The sequence below is a fragment of the Pecten maximus genome, chromosome 5 (assembly GCF_902652985.1).
Source record: "Pecten maximus chromosome 5, xPecMax1.1, whole genome shotgun sequence".
NCBI lineage: Eukaryota > Metazoa > Mollusca > Bivalvia > Pectinida > Pectinidae > Pecten > Pecten maximus.
This window is the reverse complement of record NC_047019.1, coordinates 32,562,984-32,584,879: the sequence shown is the minus strand read 5'-3', so window position 1 is coordinate 32,584,879 and position 21,896 is coordinate 32,562,984. Positions and strand designations below refer to the sequence as shown.

Genomic DNA, 21,896 nt, shown 5'->3' with positions numbered 1-21,896 from the left:
TGCCGGGTCACAATTAAGGACATAAAACGTGTCGGGTTTTCCTGAAAATGTCCTATAATCATTATTAGGAATAGTCGTGTTTCTCGGAAACGAAAGTGAAAGCAGGAATTTCTACATTGCAGTATGATTTTCCGAAAACGGCCACAGATATATACGTATTGTTTTACATCAAATACAACAAATCAATCAGTTCAGGATATTGTATCAAGAATAAAGTACTAAAACCATACCTACTATAATATGCTAGTGTATACTGTATGATTTTTATTATTTTTTTAAACAAGACACAAATCCGGAAATTATGTGCACTACCAGTACAACCTAAATCATATTAGTTTGTACTGGAAAAACAGTTTGGCAATCGGAACTCCTCGGGTTATTCGATTGACAGTTTGGTTGTTCTACTTTCGCTTTCATTTTAACAAAATAAATTAAATTTACATTATCTGTTTTTTAAATGATTAATATCATTTGTGTATTTTTTCAGTCCATGATTCTTACAAATCTGTACATTGGATTCTAAACAGCGCAATGAAATATCCCGTTCGCTTTCGATCTCGTGCCTTTGCATTGCTATATCTCTGTCACGTGACATCACCATTCTTGTCGCAGCCATAGGCGCAACTGGGCACGGTTACCGTACATCAGAGTAAAATTGTCATTACATCTCTAAATGTCATTTACACGAAGATGTGATTGCAGATTTGACTGAGGTAAGCAGATATAGACATTTCATAGTAATTTAAAACAGTTTTAGAAACGCGAACACCAGCAACCTGGTAACATCAAAATGTTAGGCCTACTTAAAGCTTGGCAAGTGTTCGGACATTTTACCGACGCCTGATATACCGAAAGTAGAATTTATAGTTCACATTATCGGCTTATAACCTGTGTCATTTCTAAAAACGTTGCAAATGGACATCGTTTAGAATGTTGATTTGATTGTTATTATATCGTATGACTTGTGTATAAGTTGTGACAGATTCGCCTTGTTTGGTTCGATCGTTTGGCATTGAGGAATTGATTCATTTGGAGTTTCCTGTCCATGAGCGGCCATTGTTCGACCAGTTTTGGACTTTGCCACTTTGTATTATAAAATAGTTTATCAGATATCACTATCAAACGCTATATAATTTATGATCAAATGTAATATTGATAATTTGAATATCACTTATGCAACATGTAGAGCAAGGGTACGTAATTTCGCACAGTACGTAAATTCGCACACCTGACGATTTTTTGCGTTTTTCCTCTAAGTGGTCGAGGACTGTGCTTTTTTGTTTATATGTTGACTAATGCCAACCTTTAGTGGAACATTTGCCATTTTAAGTACATCTTTTCAGATAAAGTTCGTTTTGAAAACAAATTTTAATTGATACGACTCTCTTCCGATAAAATTGATACCGGATGATTAAATATTTTATTTAAAATAATCCCAGTTGTTGATTGGCATGTGAATTTGCAAATATTTAGGGAAAATATTATTTGATCAGATTATAAACAAAACTGAATACAAATCCACTTAAGTATAACTTATAGCAGCGCTGACCAGTAGACACCCCGTCATTTTCACCGCCTTGTTTACATTACCTCCGTAGGGAGCGGTCATTATTTAAAGCTAAAATGGCGGTAAATTAACACTTTCTAATTTCACATTATTTTGTTTTTAAAGATTTTTTTAATCATGGCATTGGGCTTAATCTTAGTTTAGGATGTTGTTTGTCTACAAGATGACTGGAAACTATTTTTACCAACAAAATTAAATAAGTTAGATGGGTGTGCGAAATTACGTTCCCGATCGTCTTCAAACCCAGCAATAAACACAAGTTAACAACAGCTCCCATGCGCAGTGATACGTGTGCGCATATCAGGTTGCACACTTGTATGTTACGAAGCATTTGTACATCTAACAATGTGAGGTATTCTTTCTTGATTTGAAATTGATTTGATGGAAATGTATTTAAATACATACCGAAAGTGTGCGAAATTACGTACCCCCACTCTACTGTAGTCTGGCTCATGTACAAATTATAGCGTAATTAACAAGGAGAAAACCTTGCCCAATCACACTTTTTTAATTATCATTTAGCATAACTATTTTTGCTATGAACAGTAGCAAATATTAGTGCAATATTTTTTTTGATTATGGGTTTCATCAGACATCTTAAGCTTAGATAAATACATTTGTTTGCTTGTTTTAGCTTCTATTTTGTTGAGCATGTAAAACAACATACTAAACAATGAAACTTGTTGAGCATGTAAAACAACATACTAAACAATGAACCAAGGTTTATTTTCAACATTTATGTTCAATATATAGGTTGAAAGTTGATTGTAATGAAAAGATTAATGCCGAACTGCAGTTGGAAATGATATAAAAAAAAAAAATCTTAGAAATAATTTGATATCTAACTTTCTTGCTAAAGCAAGTTGAATTGTTGATGTAATGTTAAGAAATACAATTTTCCAGTTTATAACAGTACAGAAATAACTTTGTCTCACAGCGAGTAGTGGAAGTTTAGAACACTTTACCAGAGAGCATAGTAACAGCAACAAATGTAAAGACACTCAAGAATAGACTGGATAAACATTGGGCTTCATAGAACTTCTATACAACTATAAATCTACAGTTGTTGAATACATTATAATTAAGAGGTGGCTAATAAAAAAAAAAGTTGGCAAAAGCAGCTAAGCGAACTTTAAATGTTCCTGTACTATTTCTGATGTATCATTATTAATGAATGAATCTTAAAGTTATACACGTATATACTGTATATATCATCCATCATTTGATTTGAACATTTTAGTTTTAATATTAGTGAAATGTGCATTACACATACAAACATTTTGTTATGTACTTTAAATGTATTTACTTTTATGGTGTAGATGGTCAGAAAATGAGCCTGTACCAGAAATAAACTGAACTTTGAAACAGAAGCAAAAATCTAAAAATGCAGTAAAGATTCAGGAAAAGTTGATGTACATTGCATTAAAAATGAAACTGTGATAAAAGGGCTGCTGTAGCCACCAAATTTAAGGGTTGTATGTTTGCACTTTAACACAATCTCTCCATGGTGGAGAGTAGATACCTTACGAGAATAGAACCCATCATTTTTTATATGCCCTAAAAAACTGAATATGTAATTGGCTTGGTGTTGTCTGTCTTTCATCGACTGTTTTGCAAAATCTGTTCCCATCTGATTATGTTATTGGTATGGTGATCTATGTGCATCCATTTGTTGACTGTTTGTGCCACTTAAGATTGTACCCATTTGATTATTTCAGTATTTGATTTTTTTTCCAGAGTACATTTTTAATATCTCTCTTTGAAATGCTGTAGGCTTGTTATCATAATATGTACTTTTTGTATAACCCTGAAATTTTGATTAATCTATTTTTGTTTATTTCTGTGTATGATTTTGTCTGGAGAACTCCTGCTTATTTTCCACATGAACTCTTTGAACATTCACAGTGGCATTTTGATCAGACATTAGTTGTTCCTTTTAACATTTGTGTTCACTTGATACAATAATGTATGTCTTTTTGACACAGGACTGGCCTTCGATCTTCGCTAACCAAGTGTTTTCAATACAATAGTCCTGTCAACATGATACTTTTCAGGAAAAGGGAGAGAATTGTATTGAATGCACCTGGCTAGCGAAGATGGGGACAGGTATACCGATATAGAATTCCGCCTCTCTTGGCAATGATGGAGACATGTTTAATAACTTGATAAGGAAACTGGAAAGTGGAATGAAAGTGAAAGTTATCATTTGATTAGTTGGCCAATGCACATGATATGGAGTTATTGAACCCCCCCCCCCCAAAAAAAAAAATCATGGTTATTTTGTGATGCTTTTGCTAGTATGATTATGAGAGACGCAAAAGCAAATTATGTAAGAACTTTAAGTGCCTATAGGGGCTGTTGGCAAAGACAGAATCATTCTGACCTCATCGGGGTGAATATTTCTACAACAATACCCATTAAGTTAAGGATGGAATGAATAATTTTTTCACAAATAAACAAAACATAGAACACTTTCTTCTTCTGCAAAGTATTTGTTTTTAATTTCATGATATGATTCATGCATTCATATCATTGGAGACGTCAATCTGTTTAAGATGAACCTTGGATCATTATGCACCATAACTCATCAATGAGATGGACAAGGGGAGGTAACTTGTACATAATGCATTCTCATTGTGAAAAGCTTTTTATACGTGACATGAATCCGTATTGCAAACAAATCACTGAAACCAATAAGGTCGACCCATTCATTGGTGACAAACAATAAATTTCTGAGAAAAGCCAATTCTTCTCCGGGGAATCTTTACAGGGGGAAAGAATTGACTCCTACACCGGTACATATAAAAGCAGTATATTGAATAAACAACTTTAAAAACACTAAACAAAAATATTAGGGACAGTAATTGACGGGAATGTTGCAGGGAAATGATTGTGATATGGTTGATCCAGAAACATGATAGACATTGAGAATAATACTGATCTAAGAATTTAAACACCAGAAACATACATTTTTCATAAATATAACAAAGTTCATTTAGCATTAATGGAAGTCCAATAAGTTCACCCTTCTATCCCATCTATTGTCGAGGTTAATCATAGCTAGTACACCATATGAAACTAATACTTTTCAAGTCACTAAATGTTCCTGTAAGTAACATGATTATTATCACTGACTCATCAAGGAATCCGATGTGGACATAGTTACCACTGACCATCCTTATTCTTGGTTAGATACAATGTAGTATGAGTACTGTTAGATATAAATCATGTTTTTTTGGGGACTATATGATATCTATCATTCTGTTGTCCTTATGTTTATCTTCAACAGTACAGTATGTTACTGGAACTTAATACTTGGGGCATACATCACCTAAGTGGTATATCACATATCAAAAGTAAGTCACTGACTTACATTTTGACCTTCGATCTACCTCAGATTTGGGACTAATTCACCAAATTGTATTGTTACTATCGTATTTTAGTTTTTGATGTTATGTATTGTTGATGAACATGGCCTAGCCAGTTCCATCATGTAAAATGAGTTATTTTCATGTGTTACAGGGGAATTGAATTTTAACCTTTGGCATGGTGAAGTGTCAAGGTTTGAATGAAGATGGTGGACCATGTGGACTTGACCTACAGGAAGCTGCCAAGTTCTGTCCAGAATGTGGTACACGTGTACCTAAAGCTACTGTTTATGAAAAACCTAAAGATACTGTTCCTTGTCCTGGAACATATGACGGAAATCCATGCAGCAACAAAGGACTTAAACTTGATAAGAGATTCTGTGATTTTTGTGGATGGAAAGTAAACCAGTCCATATTTGAGCCAGGGTCCATAGTGTGTGGGGCAGACAGGGGAGAAACACGATGTACAGGAATCATCAAGAAAAATGAAACTACCTGTCCCATTTGCGAATCTGGTAAATTCTACTCCCAATTAAATTCTTATCAATCTCAAAGTATGCATACATTCTGGTTAGGGACATTCCTTGGAAAAGACACTCTATGCCATGTGAAAATTATGTCCACTATAATCAAGATCAGTTTTTACCAGGCTCCTTAGACCTTTAGTAACAATAGCTATCAGAAGTATTTGTTGATCTTCGACAAATTGCTGAATAAGGTAGATACATTATCAATATTATGCATCCATTTGAGTAATGGAGAAACTATATCCTATCTGTCTTTGAGTAGTTTTTGTCCTACCAGTGATGAAAAGTGGCTAAATCAGCAATTTCTATGGTGTTCCTTTTTTTTGTGGCAATCATTTACTGGTCATAGCAGTGATGGTCCTTGTGGTGGTTAATATTTGCCGTTAAAATCTTATGTTTGAATCCATTGCTAAAACATGTAAACTTAACCATGATTAGATCACATATAGGATATCTCAACACACCCTTCAGACATGGAATATAATCTAGAATGTATGGTCCAGTGACTCTGGAAATTAAGGACACTGGGAATCTGAAATATTTTGGTGTTTTTGGGGTTGAAAAACTTAGATTTTGTGATAAGATCCTTATTGCTTTTCTTAGTAACTTAAAAATTAGTTTTTAGTCAAATTGAAAGTTCTGTGATATGTCGGATGTCATTTGTTTAGGTGAATTTTGAGAAGTAGAGATTTTTTAAAAGAAATATTGCTATTTATCAGCTTACCTGGTCCAAAGGATCAATGTGAGGCTATGTCATGTCTGCCGTCATTCTGTTGTATAGTCCGTCTGTCTGTCCGTCTGGTAACAAAGTTTAAAGCCTTTTGGGCCCAGCCAAGGTTGATTGCCAACTTCCCTGGACTTGAGTTATGTCCCCTTGATTAGGTAAAACATTTATCCATGCATTTTTTCGTGAAATAACTTTAACAGTTGTTAACTGGTATTATTCAAACTTGATAACAAGGTTTACCATAAGGGCATGGCAAGTCTCGATTGCCACTTCTGCCAGACTTTATTTGACAAAGTTATGGCACCTAGATTAACTGAAAATTTTGTTTTCTGCTTCTTCCATTCAATAACTCCAACAAATATCAATTACCATCAAACTTAGTAACAGAGTTATCGTCACTTGAAAAAACAGTTTTTGCTGTTAAATAACTATCCTGAATACTTTCCAAAACTCTTCTAGCTTAGGGGAAGTTAAGGTGAATCCTTCAAACTGATACAAATCCTGACTGACTGAATGGAATTTCTTTAAAATCACTAATTATACTTAATGACTGAATGAATTTTAATGAAATTTGGTCTGGAGCATAATTGCATGGGCAAAGGATATCCAATGTTGTATATAAACAAAGGGTGGGGCTGCGTGGGGCTGCTATGGAGCCAAAGGGTGGGTCCACTAGACAAAATTAAGGTAAATCATTTAAATTGCTACTAGTGTATAAAAAGAGGGTAAGGCTCTCCTGGAGCCAGAGGGACGGGCCCTAGTAGGGGAAATGGAGATTAATCCTTTAATCGCTACTAGTCCTTAACAACAATGGTTTTTGTTGAAGTTTGGTCAGGATCACTTGTGGTCAAATTAGATCCAATGTTGTATAAACATTGGAATGACATGATTTAATCTACATTTTGTTTGAACCATTGTAGGGAGAGGCAGCTCAAAAGTAGGAAATATTTGTAATATACTTAACAAGTAAAGAAAGGTTATAGTGTACTTTGCCGTACACCATATGTTGGTGGGTTGGTTATATAGATATTTTTCAGTTTCGGGATCAATCATGCATGGAATTCAAAGATGGTTTCATAGAACAAAACGATTTTTATCACTTTACTTGAGTTTTTTTTCAGTTTAAATTTCGTAAAACACTTGATGTAAGTAGAATTGTAACGACAGCTTTACTTTATTACAGAGAAAGGTGTTACACCACCTACAATACAGAAAGACCAGGTAAACCCTGATAATGGTAAGTCTGTGATCCAGTCACAGTCTGGGCATGGGAAATCAACTCTAAAAAGAGAGCAGTCTGAGAAAGAGAGTGTGGAAAACCCTGCTACAGCTCAGTCAGCAAATGATAAACCAGGGACCCCTTTTCAGTGGTCAGAGTCTGATCGAGATGGTGCAGTGTTACCACCAAAAATCCCTCGTCATACAGAAGGAAAAGAGAGCGACTGTAAAGAAGTGGACATTGAAATTGACGAATCTAACGTTAGATCCAGTCTTGAGAACCAAACACTACTAGGACCTGAAATTTCACAGCAATTCACAGGACAAAAATCTCAGACTTCTGCAGCAAAGTTGAAGTTTATTTATGGTGAGGGAGCAGAAGGTTTTACAGGTGTAGACAGAAACAAGTTACAACAAGGAGAAACATCTGATGATACAACTCAACTACCCAACCAGAGAGACAACACTGGTTCTACAGGTACAGATCAGCAATTACCAGAAGGACGAGGAAATACTTCGGAACCACCAAGATCAAATGTCAAAATTTTGTATGGCAATGAAGATAATAAGGTTGCACCAGGTGCCCAAAGTACCTCAGAGAATGATAGTTATACTCCTACACAGACATCACACAGATTCCAGGCCAACATCAAAATTCTTCAGAATAATGACAAATCAGGTGAAAACCCTAAGAAATCAGAGAAGAGTAATGGTAATGAATCTAATCAAGGAGATACTTGGGAGCCAACATATTCCATTACTGGGGATCAGACCAACATGCTGTCAGCACAAACCTTTACAGGAGATGTTGTTTCTGATGTCACAACAAAGTCTGCATCTAGTTTTGAGGACATCACAGCAAGAGGGGATGGACCAGCACCAGAGCCTATGTCTATACAGGAAAGTCGGACAGACACTGCTTCAGCCCTTCCTAGCCATGCAGTACAACATCCACCAGAGAATGACAGCAGTAAAACCACAGCAAGAGGGGATGGACCAGCACCAGAACCTATGTCTATACAGGAGAGTGGGACAGACGCTGCTTCGGCCCCTCCTAGCCATGCAGTACAACTTCCACCAGAGAATGACAGCAGTAAAACCACAGCAAGAGGGGATGGACCAGCACCAGAGCCTATGTCTATACAGGAAAGTCGGACAGACACTGCTTCAGCCCTTCCTAGCCATGCAGTACAACATCCACCAGAGAATGACAGCAGTAAAACCACAGCAAGAGGGGATGGACCAGCACCAGAACCTATGTCTATACAGGAGAGTGGGACAGACGCTGCTTCGGCCCCTCCTAGCCATGCAGTACAACTTCCACCAGAGAATGACAGCAGTAAAACCACAGCAAGAGGGGATGGACCAGCACCAGAACCTATGCCTATACAGGAGAGTGGGACAGACACTGCTTCAGGTCTTAGCCATCCAGTACAACATACACCAGAGAATGACATCAGTAAAACCACAGCAAGAGGGGATGGACCAGCACCAGAACCTATGTCTATACAGGAGAGTGGGACAGACGCTGCTTCAGCCCTTCCTAGCCGTGCAGTACAACATCCACCAGAAAATGACATCAGTAAAACCACAGCAAGAGGGGATGGACCAGCACCAGAAGCTAGGTCTATACAGGAAAGTCGGACAGACACTGCTTCAGCCCCTCCTAGCCATCCAGTACAACATCCACCAGAAAATGACAGTACTCAAGTCAGCAAGTCACAGAAAGGCATTTTCAATTTCAACGGTGGTTCTAGGCAAAAGACCAATAATGATGTTTGGCAGAGTCCAGATATGAGGTTTGGAAATGAATCAAAATCAGATGAAATAAAGGATGCTCAGCTGTTTGGTGACAATAGTCCGTCTAGTACAGAAACATCAGACATTTCAAAGTCCATAACAAACGCATCAACACCATCTTCCCTAAAAAAATCAACAAATGATAGTGTCCATACATCTCCTGTAGAGACAGACATGGATATAGATGCTTCAATAGTGAGCAAGAGTGATGAGGACAGTGGCTCTAGTTATGATGATGATGAAGATGAGGATGATGACAACAGCCTTGACCAAAATGAAGATTTTCAAAAGAAAAAGTCAAAAGATAAGAAGACAAGTAATTCCAAATCGAAAAGAGAAAAAAAGAAAGAGAGAAAAAAAAGAAATGAAGAAAAGAAAAAGAAAGAAAAAACAAGTGAATCTATCCAATTACAGCCAAAAAAGGGTAAAAGCCAAAAAACTGCTGATGGTTCAACATCAGGAAGGACAAGTTGCAAATCAACAGCTGCAGGTGTATCAAACATCAACACAGATGAACCAAAGGATTCAGCCACTTCTGACAGTGTTGTGGTAAATTATAATCTTGTTATTATGAATTATTTAGCTCACCTATTCGAAGGGCAAGGGAGTTTTTACCATGGCACGACATCTCTCATCAGTCGTCCCCAGGGCCCAATAGGGGAAATAAAGCAAATTCTTTAAAATCCTTCTTCTATAGGAGTGAAAAGATTTGGTCCATATTTGGTCTGAAGCATCCTTGGATGAAGGGGAATAAATTGTGTATACAATTTGGTTAGGGTCAAATTTTGCATCTTTTCACTGGAACATTTTTTTTGATGATATTATATGAAACAAAGTTAGTCAGAATTAAATATCAACTTACTAAAGGTTTCCTGGTCAGATGTTAAGGTCTCATATAGTATATTTTCATTGATAAACATTTTGTCTTGGCATTTATCTCGAAAAACACATTTTAAAATTCTTCTCCAGTTCCGCTTGTACCATTTAGCTGAAAATTGTCAAGGAAGGGGAGCCAACAAAGTGTTGTTATTTTTCTGCCTCATAAAAACTGTGCCATGCCAGCTACAGCAGCCATTTTGTAACATGGTTGTGCAATCATAGTTTTTCTGAGCAACAGCTACTTCAAACTTCTTCTCAAGTTCCATCAGTTGGATTCAACTCAAACTTGGCTACAATGATCCTGAGAGGGTTCTGACCAAGTATCTGAAATCCAAGATGGCTGTCATTGGCCAACAGTACCAGTATACTTGCTATTGAGTATGTATACTTAATTAGTACAAGAGTCTTTACTTTCAAATGACCGTTAAGGCCCACAGGCCTCTTGTTATTTTTCATAATGATGATTTTTAGGTCACCTGAGACAAAGTCTCAAGTGACCTATTCTAATCGCCTTTTGTCCGTCGTCGTGCATCGTGCGATGTGCATCGTGCGTCCGTAAACAATTTACATTTTTGACTTCTTCCCCAAAACCCCTAAACCAAATTCAATGAAATTTGGCAGGAAGCTTCTATGGCTAAAGTTCAACCAAAATTGTAAACTATATGGTCCCCACCCCACCAAGGGGCGGGGCTAAAAAGGGTTAAATTGACTAAAACTACAAAAATCTTCTTTTCTACTCTCAGATATCGTGGAATCAAACACTCTTCATAGATGGAAGGGTCTTAAGGTGCTTTACCAAAACTGTAAATTTCATGACACGGGTCTCACATTTGCCCCTGGGGAGGGGCTAAACTTTACTATAGTTTATATAGGGAAATCACATTTTTGATTTTTATTTGGTTTATTTCTATTGGAATTCATTCTAATTTGGTAAACATTATCAGCTTGGGATGACAGTTTGATGGCATGCACATGTTGGCCCTGACTGACCCCCGGGGCTGATCGGAGGGGCTATAAATGGTCATATTGACTGAAATTTCAAAAATCTTCTTCTCAAGACCAAAATAAGGTAGAATCTAATACTCTTCATAGGTGGAAGGGTCTTATGGTGCTTTACCGAATTTATGAATTTCATGACGCTGGGGTCACAAGTTTGCCCTGGGGAGGGGGTAAATTTTACTATAGTTTATATAGGGAAATCACATTTTTGACTATTATTTGTTTGATTTCTATTGGAATTTATTCTAACTTTGTTAACATTATCAGCTTTGGATTACAGCTTAATGGTGTACACATGCTGGCCCTGACTGACCCCTAGGGGCTGATGGGCGGGGTCAATTAAATTACAGACCCGTGTACGTTCACACTTCCGATTTATGCGTAGCTTTTCCATAGCATTACCGTACCATTTCCGTAGCATTACCGTACCATTTCCGTAGCACTTCCGTACCATTTCCGTAGCATTTCCGTACCGTTTGCATCCACTCACCGTAGCATTACCGTAGCATTTGCGTTTACCTATTTTCACTCGCAGACCGTCTCATAACCGTTCGGTAGAAAATTTTGCGGAGTGTATTTTTATCGAAACGAAATTTAGTTAAATATACTTACTGAACGTCAAAAAAGAAATGTAGCGACAGCAAATAATTTTATAAGGAGGTGAGAATTAAATAGATACAGCTATGAACCTGTCTGTATCTTTGTATAGAAAAAATAACACTCTCACAAAAAACAAGTCAAGTCACATGGTCCGTCAATCTTAGTGTGATAAAAAATGGCGGATCCTAGTAGTAGTCGACGCATTACGATGGAAACCAAGATGAAGATCGTGCTAAATAAACAATATTACCTTTACTGTGCTATAGTCTAACCTTTAAAACAGTTACATGTAATATGCACTGGTCAGGCTACATGTATAGGGTACAAATGGTCCAGACAGTATCACACAGGTAAACTAAGGTAGTTAGACTTAATTGTCGGCAATGGTACAAACAACACAGCATGTTGTATACAGGTAAACTAAAGGTAAGGTATTTTGTTGACCAAGTGATACTAGGTGTGAAAGGTAGAACAATCAGAGATAATTAGAAAATTAAATGAGACTTACCTGTAAGTTGAAATTTGATGGGAATTCTGTCTTCACTCCTGATGGTATGTAGAGATCCCGTGAGATGCGTGCGCATCGTCAGCAGTCATACTTTAACAAGTGAGTGAACACTTGCAAAAATATATATATAATAATACATAACCTGAGTAAGATTTCAATGAATCTTAATATATAAGAATACTAAATGTATACTCGCATGATTAAATCAATAATACCAATCGGGAGGGAAAACCCACAGTGTAATACTATAATAAGCTAACCCCCAATGAGGGTGGGCACGTGATCTCTACGTACCATCAGGAGTGAAGACAAAATTCCAATCAAATTTCAACTTACAGATAAGTCTCATTTAATTTTCTACTTCTGTCTTCACTCATTATTGCAGGTACTATGAGATCCCGTGAGATGTTCAAAGACAGTGTTCAAGAACAAAACACTAAAACGCAAATTGAACAGATAATTTGAAATGTATTCAACCAAATACAATAAAGGTTCACCAAATTAACTCAAATTTAAAACATGTACCGGTACATGTATTACAAAACAGTATTAAAGTCCACGTAAAGACCAGGTAAAAAGTTCAAGAATATAATCACGTTCATAAGTAAGAATTCTAGTTTGTCAATTTTCATGCTCACTTTGAAAAGTCACGATACTATATATGCACTCACAATATTGTCAAGTCACAATATCCTGGCACACACGTTTCAAAGTACATAATGTACTTGGATTGTCTGTATCCATCATCAATTTGCAGCCAGAATTGTGATTCAGTTCAACGATTTAGTCCATCACTGCCAATGGCTTCTTATAGAATTTTGAAAAAATTGATGTATTGCTCCATCCAGCTGTTTTCATTATAGTTCCAAGAGGCACATTCGCCCAGAATGCAGCAGACAATGACGCAGCTCTTGTGCTATGGGGTGTAAAAATGTTCATGTCTATCCCAGCCTTCTCAAGTACAGTCCTAATCCACCTTGAAATGGTACTTTTGCAGACAGGCAAATATGGCTTCTGGTAACTGATAAACAACTTAGTATGTTCACCTCGTAGTTCTGCTGTGCATTTCAGGTATTCCTGCAGCTGTGTCACAACACATAAAGAGGAGTTTTCTGTGAAAACCTCAAATGACAATCCACTTTGATGGAAATTAGGACGAGACTGTTTCAACACTTCTCCAAAGTTGATTTTCACATTGTTCTGTTGAAATGTTATGTTCTTTGTGTCCATTACCTGTAGTGATTGTGCACGCTGCCCAGTCACTAATGCCAGCAACGTTACCATTTTCAGTGTCAAATTTTTTAAAGAAACACATTCAACTTTATTTAAGTAGTCCAAAACTGTTTGTGGATCCCAAATTACTGAATTGCGTGGCAAAGCTGGTCGCTTGTTAAAGACACCTCTTAAGAACCGTTTCACCAATGGTAAAGTTCCACATGGCTGTCCATGAATCACTATAAACGTAGAAAGTGAAGATCTGGCGGTGTTGATGGCACTATAACCCAAACCAGACTTAAACAGTTCCGTTAAAAATTCAATAATGTTTTTCACAGATGGTGACATTGGATTGATCTCCCTTTCAGCTGCATATGAAAACCACTTTCTTGAGTAAGTGTCATACTGTTTCTGGGTGTTTGGTCGCCATGACGACAGCAATATTTCTTCAGCTTCTTTTGAAAATCCAGTGTCTGTGATTGTTTTCCTGAAAGGCGACAAGCCATGAGCTGCATCTTTGGTAGGGATTCCACCGATCTGCTGGGATGAGACAGAGTGTCCTTCCTCCTAGGTAACAAAAACACACAATCAATGAGCAATCTCAACAAAAATGGGAACCATGTTTGTGTAGTCCAAAAAGGTAATATCATTATTACCTCGGACTCATCTTCCTTAACTTTTGTAAGTATTTTCCCAATAAGTGAAAATGGAGGGAAACTGTACACAAACTTAACCCATACAATAGAAAATGCATCCACTGCCTCTGCATATGGATCAGGTTTCCATGAAACATACCTTTCTACCTGACAATTAAGTCTAGTAGCAAGTAAATCTAATTCTGGCATTCCCCAAATATTCAAAAGCATTTTGAATATGTTTGGATCTATTTTCCACTCGGTGTTGTCATGATCAAGTCTGCTTTCTGCATCAGCCTCAATATTTGTACTGCCAGGAATATGAGCAGCTGACAGCCAGATATCTCTCTCGCTACACCAATGCCAGATGTCTCTGGCTAACAAATCACACTGTGAATGTTTTCCACCCATATGATTAATGTAAGCTATGGCTGTAGTGTTATCTAAGTTCATTCGTATGTGTACATTTTTGAAATCTTTACATAATGTCAATAATGCAAACCATGCTGCTTTAAGTTCAAGGAAGTTTATGTGATCATTTGATTCACTTTTTGACCAATTGCCACCAGTTTTTTGCTGAGCATCAGTCAAGTATAACACTCCTCCCCATCCCTTTTTGGAAGCATCTGAGGCACGAGTGACAGTAGGTGGACCATGTGATATGACATTTTTGGCTGTCATAATATTATCAACCCACCATTTTAAGTTTTCTTTACTCTGTAAAGAAAGCTCTGTTTTTGCATTGTAATTGCCTTTGTGCTGTCTCAGTGCAGTTATTTTGTTTTCTTCCATATGTCTGTAATGTAATGGACCATACTGAACAGCAGGAAAACTTAACACAAGCAACCCAATACATTGTGCAATTTCCTGAATAGTTGGTGTTCTACAACACAGCAACTGTTGACAAACATTTCGGATATTGTCAGATTTTCTAGTTGGTAAAGTAACGGTCATGTCTATGGAGTTCAAAATAAACCCTAAACATTCAATGATATGTGTTGGTTCAAGCACCGATTTGATTGGATGTACTATGAAACCGACCTCGGCCGACAGTTGAATAGTTTCCTTCACATTTTGACGACATTCATCAAGCGAAGTACCTAATGTTCATATGCCCCATTTTTAGCTCACCTGGTCCGAAGGACCAAGGTGAGCTTATGCCATACCGTGTCGTCCGTCGTCCGTCCGTCGTCCGTCCGTTCGTCAACAATTGACTTATTTGACTTCTTCTTCATAACCGCTGATCGGAATTTCACCAAATTTGGTCAGAAGCATCCCTATGGGTAGGGGACTCAAAATTGTACAAATGATGGGGCTGACCCCCTGGGCGCCTCTAGGGCGGGGCCAAAAGGGGTCAATTTAGCTATTTTGATATAAACGACTTCTTCTCTGAAACCGAGCATTGGATAGCGCTCATATTTTCTTGGTAGCATCACTATGTGATGGGGATTCAAAATTGTACAAATGATGGGGCTGACCCCCCAGGGGCCTGAGGGGCGGGGCCAAATGTGGTCAATTGGGCTATATTGATATAAACGACTTCTTCTCTGAAACCGAGCATTGGATATCGCTCATATTTTCCTGGTAGCATCACTATGTGGTGGGGATTCAAAATTGTGCAAATGATGGGGCTGACCCCCCAGGGGCCTGAGGGGCGGGGCCAAATGTGGTCATTTGGGCTCTATTGATATAAATGACTTCTTCTCTGAAACCGAGCAATTGATATCGCTCATATTTGCCTGGTAGCATCACTACTGAGTGGGGACTCAAAATTGTACAAATGGTGGGGCTGACCCCCCGGGGTGCTGAGGGGCGGGGCCAAACAGGGTCAATTTGGCTAAATTGATATAAACAACTTCTCCTCTGAAACTAAGCAATGGATATCTCACGTATTTGCCTTGTAGCACCTACTTGGGGTAGGAATTCAAAATTGTACAAATGGTGGGGCTGACCCCCCGGGGTGCTGAGGGGCGGGGCCAAAAAGGGCCAGTTTGGCTAGATTGATATAAACGACGTCTCCTCTGAAACTAAGCAATGGATATCTCACATATTTCACTGGTAATATCCCCTTGGGGTAGGGATTCAAAATTGTACAAATGATAGGGCTGACCCCCCTGAGGGCTGAGGGGTACGTGGGCCAGAAGGGGTCAATTTGCCTAAATTGATATAAACAACTTCTCTGAAACTAAGCAATGGATATATATATATATCGCTCATATTCGCTTGGTAGCATCCCCTTTGGGTAGGGATTCAAAATTGTACAATTGGTGGGGCTGACCCCCGGGGGGCTGAGGGGCGGGGCCAAAAGGGATCAATTTGGCTAAATTGACATTTTTAGAATTACAATAAAAACCAATGTTCATGTAACCATATAAAATGCATATGATATATATTGACATAGCAATACCAGTGGCAAATATACTTAAGCATAGTTCTTGTTTCATATCTCATGAAACCAGGTGAGCGATACAGGCCCTCTGGGCCTCTTGTTCTTAATTCTGAGAAAAATGGCTTGGTAATTTTCGTAAACACCCTTGGTGCTGACGACAAACCATTAGGTAAAACTGTGTACTGAAACAGCTTATTTTCAAATATGAATCTTAAATATTTCTGGTAATCTTTGTGAACTGGAACAGAGTAATAGGCATCCTTCCAATCAATTGATGCGATAAAACAATCCTTTGTCATTAAATTAATTTAGAGCATTTTTTAATGTATCCATCTTGAAATGCCTATATACTATAGCTCATTCAACTTTTTAGCCCACCATCATCAGATGGTGGGCTATTCAAATCGCCCTGCGTCCGTGGTCCGTCGTCCGTCCGTCCCTCCGTCCCTCCGTCCGTCCGTCCGTCCCTCCGTCCGTAAACAATTCTTGTTATCGCTAATCCTTAGAAAGTACTGAAGGGATCTTTCTCAAATTTCATATGTAGGTTCCCCTTGGTGTCTAGTTATGCATATTGCATTTTGAGACCAATCGGAAAACAACATGGCCGACAGGCAGCCATCTTGGATTTTGACAATTGAAGTTTGTTATCGCTATTTCTCAGAAAGAACTGAAGGGATCTTTCTCAAATTTCATATGTATGTTTCCCTTGGTGCCTAGTTATGCATATTGCATTTTGAGACCAATCGGAAAACAACATGGCCGACAGGCAGCCATCTTGGATTTTGACAATTGAAGTTTGTTATCGCTATTTCTCAGAAAGTAATGAAGGGATCTTTCTGAAATTTCATATGTATGTTTCCCTTGGTGCCTAGTTATGCATATTGCATTTTGAGACCAATCAGAAAACAACATGGCCGACAGGCAGCCATCTTGGATTTTGACAATTGAAGTTTGTTATCGCTATTTCTCAAAAAGTACTGAAGGGATCTTTCTGAAATTTCATATGTAGTTTCCCCTTGATAGCTTGTTATGCATATTGCATTTTGAGACCAATCGGAAAACAACATGGCCGAGAGGCAGCCATCTTGGATTTTGACAATTGAAGTTTGTTATCGCTATTTCTAAGAAAGTACTGAAGGGATCTTTCTCAAATTTCACATGTAGGTTTCCCTTGGTGCCTAGTTATGCATATTGCATTTGGAGACCAATCAGAAAACAACATGGCCGACAGGCAGCCATCTTGGATTTTGACAATTGAAGTTTGTTATCGCTATTTCTCAGAAAGTACTGAATGGATCTTTCTGAAATTTCATATGTATGTTTCCCTTGGTGCCTAGTTATGCATGTTGCATTTTGAGACCAATCTGAAAATAATGGCCGACAGGCAGCCATCTTGGATTTTGACAATTGAAGTTTGTTATCGCTTTTTCTGAGAAAGTACTGAAGGGATCTTTCTCAAATTTCAAATAAGTAGGTTCCCCTTGGTCCCTTGTATTGCTTTTTTGGACCAGTCTGTCCTGAAAACAACCTGGCAAACAAACAGCCATTATCGTTAAATCTCAAATTTCTTATATAGCTAGGATTCCCTTGTTTGAAAAGTACTGGAGGGATGTCTCAATTTGCACAGATTAGTAAAATGAAGGGAAAAGTAGAGAAAAGATCAATCTGACATGGAACCTATGAAGATCATTCAATGGTGGGCGCCAAGATCCCTCTGGGATCTCTTGTTTAAATTGAGGATCAGTCGACAAGTACCATTCTTCTTGGGTCTCATGAATATGTTTGATATACATTCCCCCTGGACATGGTCTACTTCTTCAATAACTCCCTTTCTGAGAAGATTCTCAATCTCGGTTTGAATCATTAATGTTTCAGTTTCTTTAAATGCATACTGTGGTAGTACAAAGTCATTCTGACCATGAAGGCTGTTTTCTGTCTCAGAAAATTCAATTTTGACACCTTTTATATTATTTAGTAACATAAAGTCTGAGGTCAATTTTCTCCAAGATGACAGATGATCACCTAAACAACCTGCCTGAAATGAGTTAACACATTTTGGCAATTCATTTTGCATTGTACTCAAAAACTTTTCCCAATCTGTCTTGACTATTCTTAACATCAAACCGAGATTTTGTCAATGATTTTTCAATAAAATTGACGCCACTTACCTCATCAACTTGGGACAGATCTAGAGGTGTTTCTACTTCCTGTCCTGTGGCTGTCCCCTTTTGAAGTTTTTTGGCCTGTGCTGTTGATTTCCATAGCCACCAGACTGGGGTCCTTTTCCCTGGTATTGGAAACCACGTGGCGATCGTTCATAGGGTTGAAAACGCCCTCGATGTCCACCATATTTCCCTCTGTTGGAATACTTGGACTGACCTTTCATTTTCCCATAATAGTTTCCGTATGAAACCTGGGACGCAACGCGGTTCGTTTCGCTGATCTCTTTCATAGACCTGTGAAGGTCGTCTCCAAACAATTGCGTGGTGACCGGATTGTTCGTAGAGCAAAGTGACGAGAACTGATTGTTCAAATCAGGTTTAATAAGCTCATGCCTTCTTTGACTGATGTCTTGCGATGCTGTACTTATCAGCATGAAGCTGTCAAGCGTAGATTTCATGATGTCATCCAGAATAACTTTCACATTGTCGGCCATGATTTCTTTCCGAGCCGAGGTTATTTTCTGGAGAGTTCTTGCCAAGGGAACTAACCCTTTCAGCATTTTATCTTGCACTTTCTGAAACCGCATATCTCTACTTTTAGTGTTATGGCTGATCTTTCGCCAGATTTCTGGGTTCGTTCTGGGCGCCTGTAACATGTCAGCATTTGATGGGCGGAGATATTCTTCCATTTTTGTTTTTAATTTCTCATCAGGCATACGTTTCGACAACATGTCACACAGAAGCTTCGTAAGCTTTTCGTTTTGTAATTCTGGTCCTGTCGCATCAGAATTTGAAAGATCCTGAGCGATTTCCCTCATGCAATCGGGAAGTTCATCATTGTCTATGATCGGCCTGTTTTCCTGACTGTTAGTTCCAACATTTGGCTCGTCGTTACCCGTTTTTTCCTCACATTCCGAGTCGGAATCTCCGAGTAAGGCATCAATCTGTCCACACACATCAACAGAGTCATTATCGTACACAATACTGTCAACTTCAGATAACATTGATCTCTGATCAGACGATCTCATTTCCTCAAACATTTGCATTTGATTCGCCATCATTGCCTGCATATTTGCCAACACTGAGGTCAACGACTCCAACAGGAGGACATGTTTGAATGCCAGAAGGTCCTGGTATTTGTTGGTCAACTTCCATCGGCCCTACTGACCGATTCTGGGGTTTTTGCATCTCCGGTGCCTTCGACGACTCGCGATTGACGTCGCCTAGAGTCGGAGCTGATTTCTCCACATTAGATGCAGAGGCGTTCTTAATGCTGCCATTGTTTGGGTTTCCTGATTTGCGTGATGCTTTATCAGTCTTTTTGCCACCTTTTTCAGCGTGACGTGGCTCCATATTATTGAGAATTTCCCCTACAAAGTCGAACTCGCCAACAATTTTTTGTTGATTCAAAATGGCGGCCATACGTTCGCGCCAAACCTAGCAGTGCGAGGGAGCCCCTCATAACACTGAAGTCTTTTATAGCCGAGACGGCCAATAATTCGATCAAAATTAACTGATCACAGCAGTATACTAATATTCAATAACACCCTAGAGAGCCTCTTAGGGAAATTTATGTTAAAAAACTGCCGAAATTAATTAAATGAAATCAGAGGTCACAAGGTCCCTCTGATCAATCTGCTAACAAAGCACGCTATGACTGCTGACGATGCGCACGCATCTCACGGGATCTCGTAGTACCAATAAGGAGTGAAGACAGAATTATGACCTACAGGTAAGGCTATAGACTGCTTCATAAAACGTCCAATTTTAATGAGAATGTCATCATGATCTATGGAGTTATTCATTATTTATTTCAATTTTAAAACCCAAAGGTCTTATCACAGAATTGATAACAAATTGATAAATTCAGAGACGTATATATCCTAAATAGAAATCATCCAGACCATCAAGTAAGTCTTGTTATGAACAGTAAAAAAGAGACCTAATTCTGAAAACAAATCTTCGTCCGACATAAATCTCTCAAGTGTGACGTTAAAAAACTTTCAGGAACATGACGAAGGTAGTTAAAAATAATTAGGACTCTTTTAAGAACATTACAATTTCTTACAATAATCCAGAATTTACAGGGATAAAGCAGGGTTGAGCTACTCGACCTAGTCGAAAAAAGATGTGGAACTAAAAAGTCAAATTATCCTGTAAAAGTTCGATCAAGCAGGCTATGTACAGATTTGAATAAAAATATATGCATTAATGCCTACATACCAGACTAGGTAAGTTGAATTGTGTACAAATTTACATGTAATATAGACTATTATCGTTTAATTTGATTTAAAACACAGAAATAAAAATTAAAAAACTGTACAACTTCAATATGGTGTACGAGTGTTGCTTGCTGTGGTGACCATATTTCAGAGCAGTAATCTAACTGACTGCACTAATGTACAGAGAGCGAATAATATTTTGAAAATCCAAATATGTAGATTGGCATGATCTTACCAGCCACTTATCTAACATGTAATAAAAAGTTAAGATTCGGAGTGAGCCATACACCCAAGTCTTTAGCATGTGTTTCTTTCTTTAGAGATTCCTCACCCAAGCTGTCGGGATACTCAGTTGTATTACTTTTGTTGCTAAACGTTATATAACAATATTTCTTCATATTAACGTACATTTTTAAGTTTTACACCAGTCGTAGACTCTGTCAATATCGGATAGGAGTTCACCACAGTATTGAATATAACGTGCTGCTTTACAAAATTTACCATCATTGGCAAAAAGGAAAGTTTTGAAAAAATGTAAAAGAGAGGGTGAATCATTTGTATCGCGTAGTTTAAGGACTGATATTATACAGATATTTTTTGTATCACCACACTAACATCAAGTCTCTATCGCAGAGTTCACCGAATACCTCGTCAAAGTTGGAATAGCAAAAACTTTTCTTCGTGGCAACGTTGCTTTACTTCATTAAGAAACACATCCGCTGCTAGTTTGATAGAATTTTATAATTATTGGTATGCACAAAAAATATTTCCTTTGGTGTCTTTTCTAAAATTGTTATTTTGTAAAAAAAAATAATAATGATAACACACATGCCCTCACACATATACACAGATTTAAATAACAGTCATTAAAGACACTTGTTAATACTTCTATTATTAAAAGCATACATTTGTAATTTAAACTCTTGAGATGATGGTTTCATGATATATGTAGACTTAATAAATTTCGTTTTTTACCGTGAATATCTAAGATTTGTTAGGATAAGTAGCCTACATGAATTCATTTGAATTATTATTTTATAAGTCATATTCGACTTCACATTTTTATACCCCCGCAACGAA

General features: G+C 37.9%; 1 protein-coding gene across 1 annotated transcript in view; it reads left to right on the top strand.

Moving 5' to 3' along the window:
- The first annotated feature begins 599 nt into the window (after positions 1-599).
- The window catches only part of LOC117328412 (E3 ubiquitin-protein ligase rnf213-alpha-like), a 311,982-nt gene continuing 290,685 nt past the window's right edge, over positions 600-21,896 (top strand). The window contains exons 1-3 of the mRNA XM_033885941.1: positions 600-713; positions 5,090-5,450; positions 7,373-9,756. Coding sequence (XP_033741832.1) covers positions 5,114-5,450; positions 7,373-9,756 — 2,721 coding nt within the window. The 5' untranslated portion in view covers positions 600-713; positions 5,090-5,113. The remainder of the gene's footprint in view (positions 714-5,089; positions 5,451-7,372; positions 9,757-21,896) is intronic.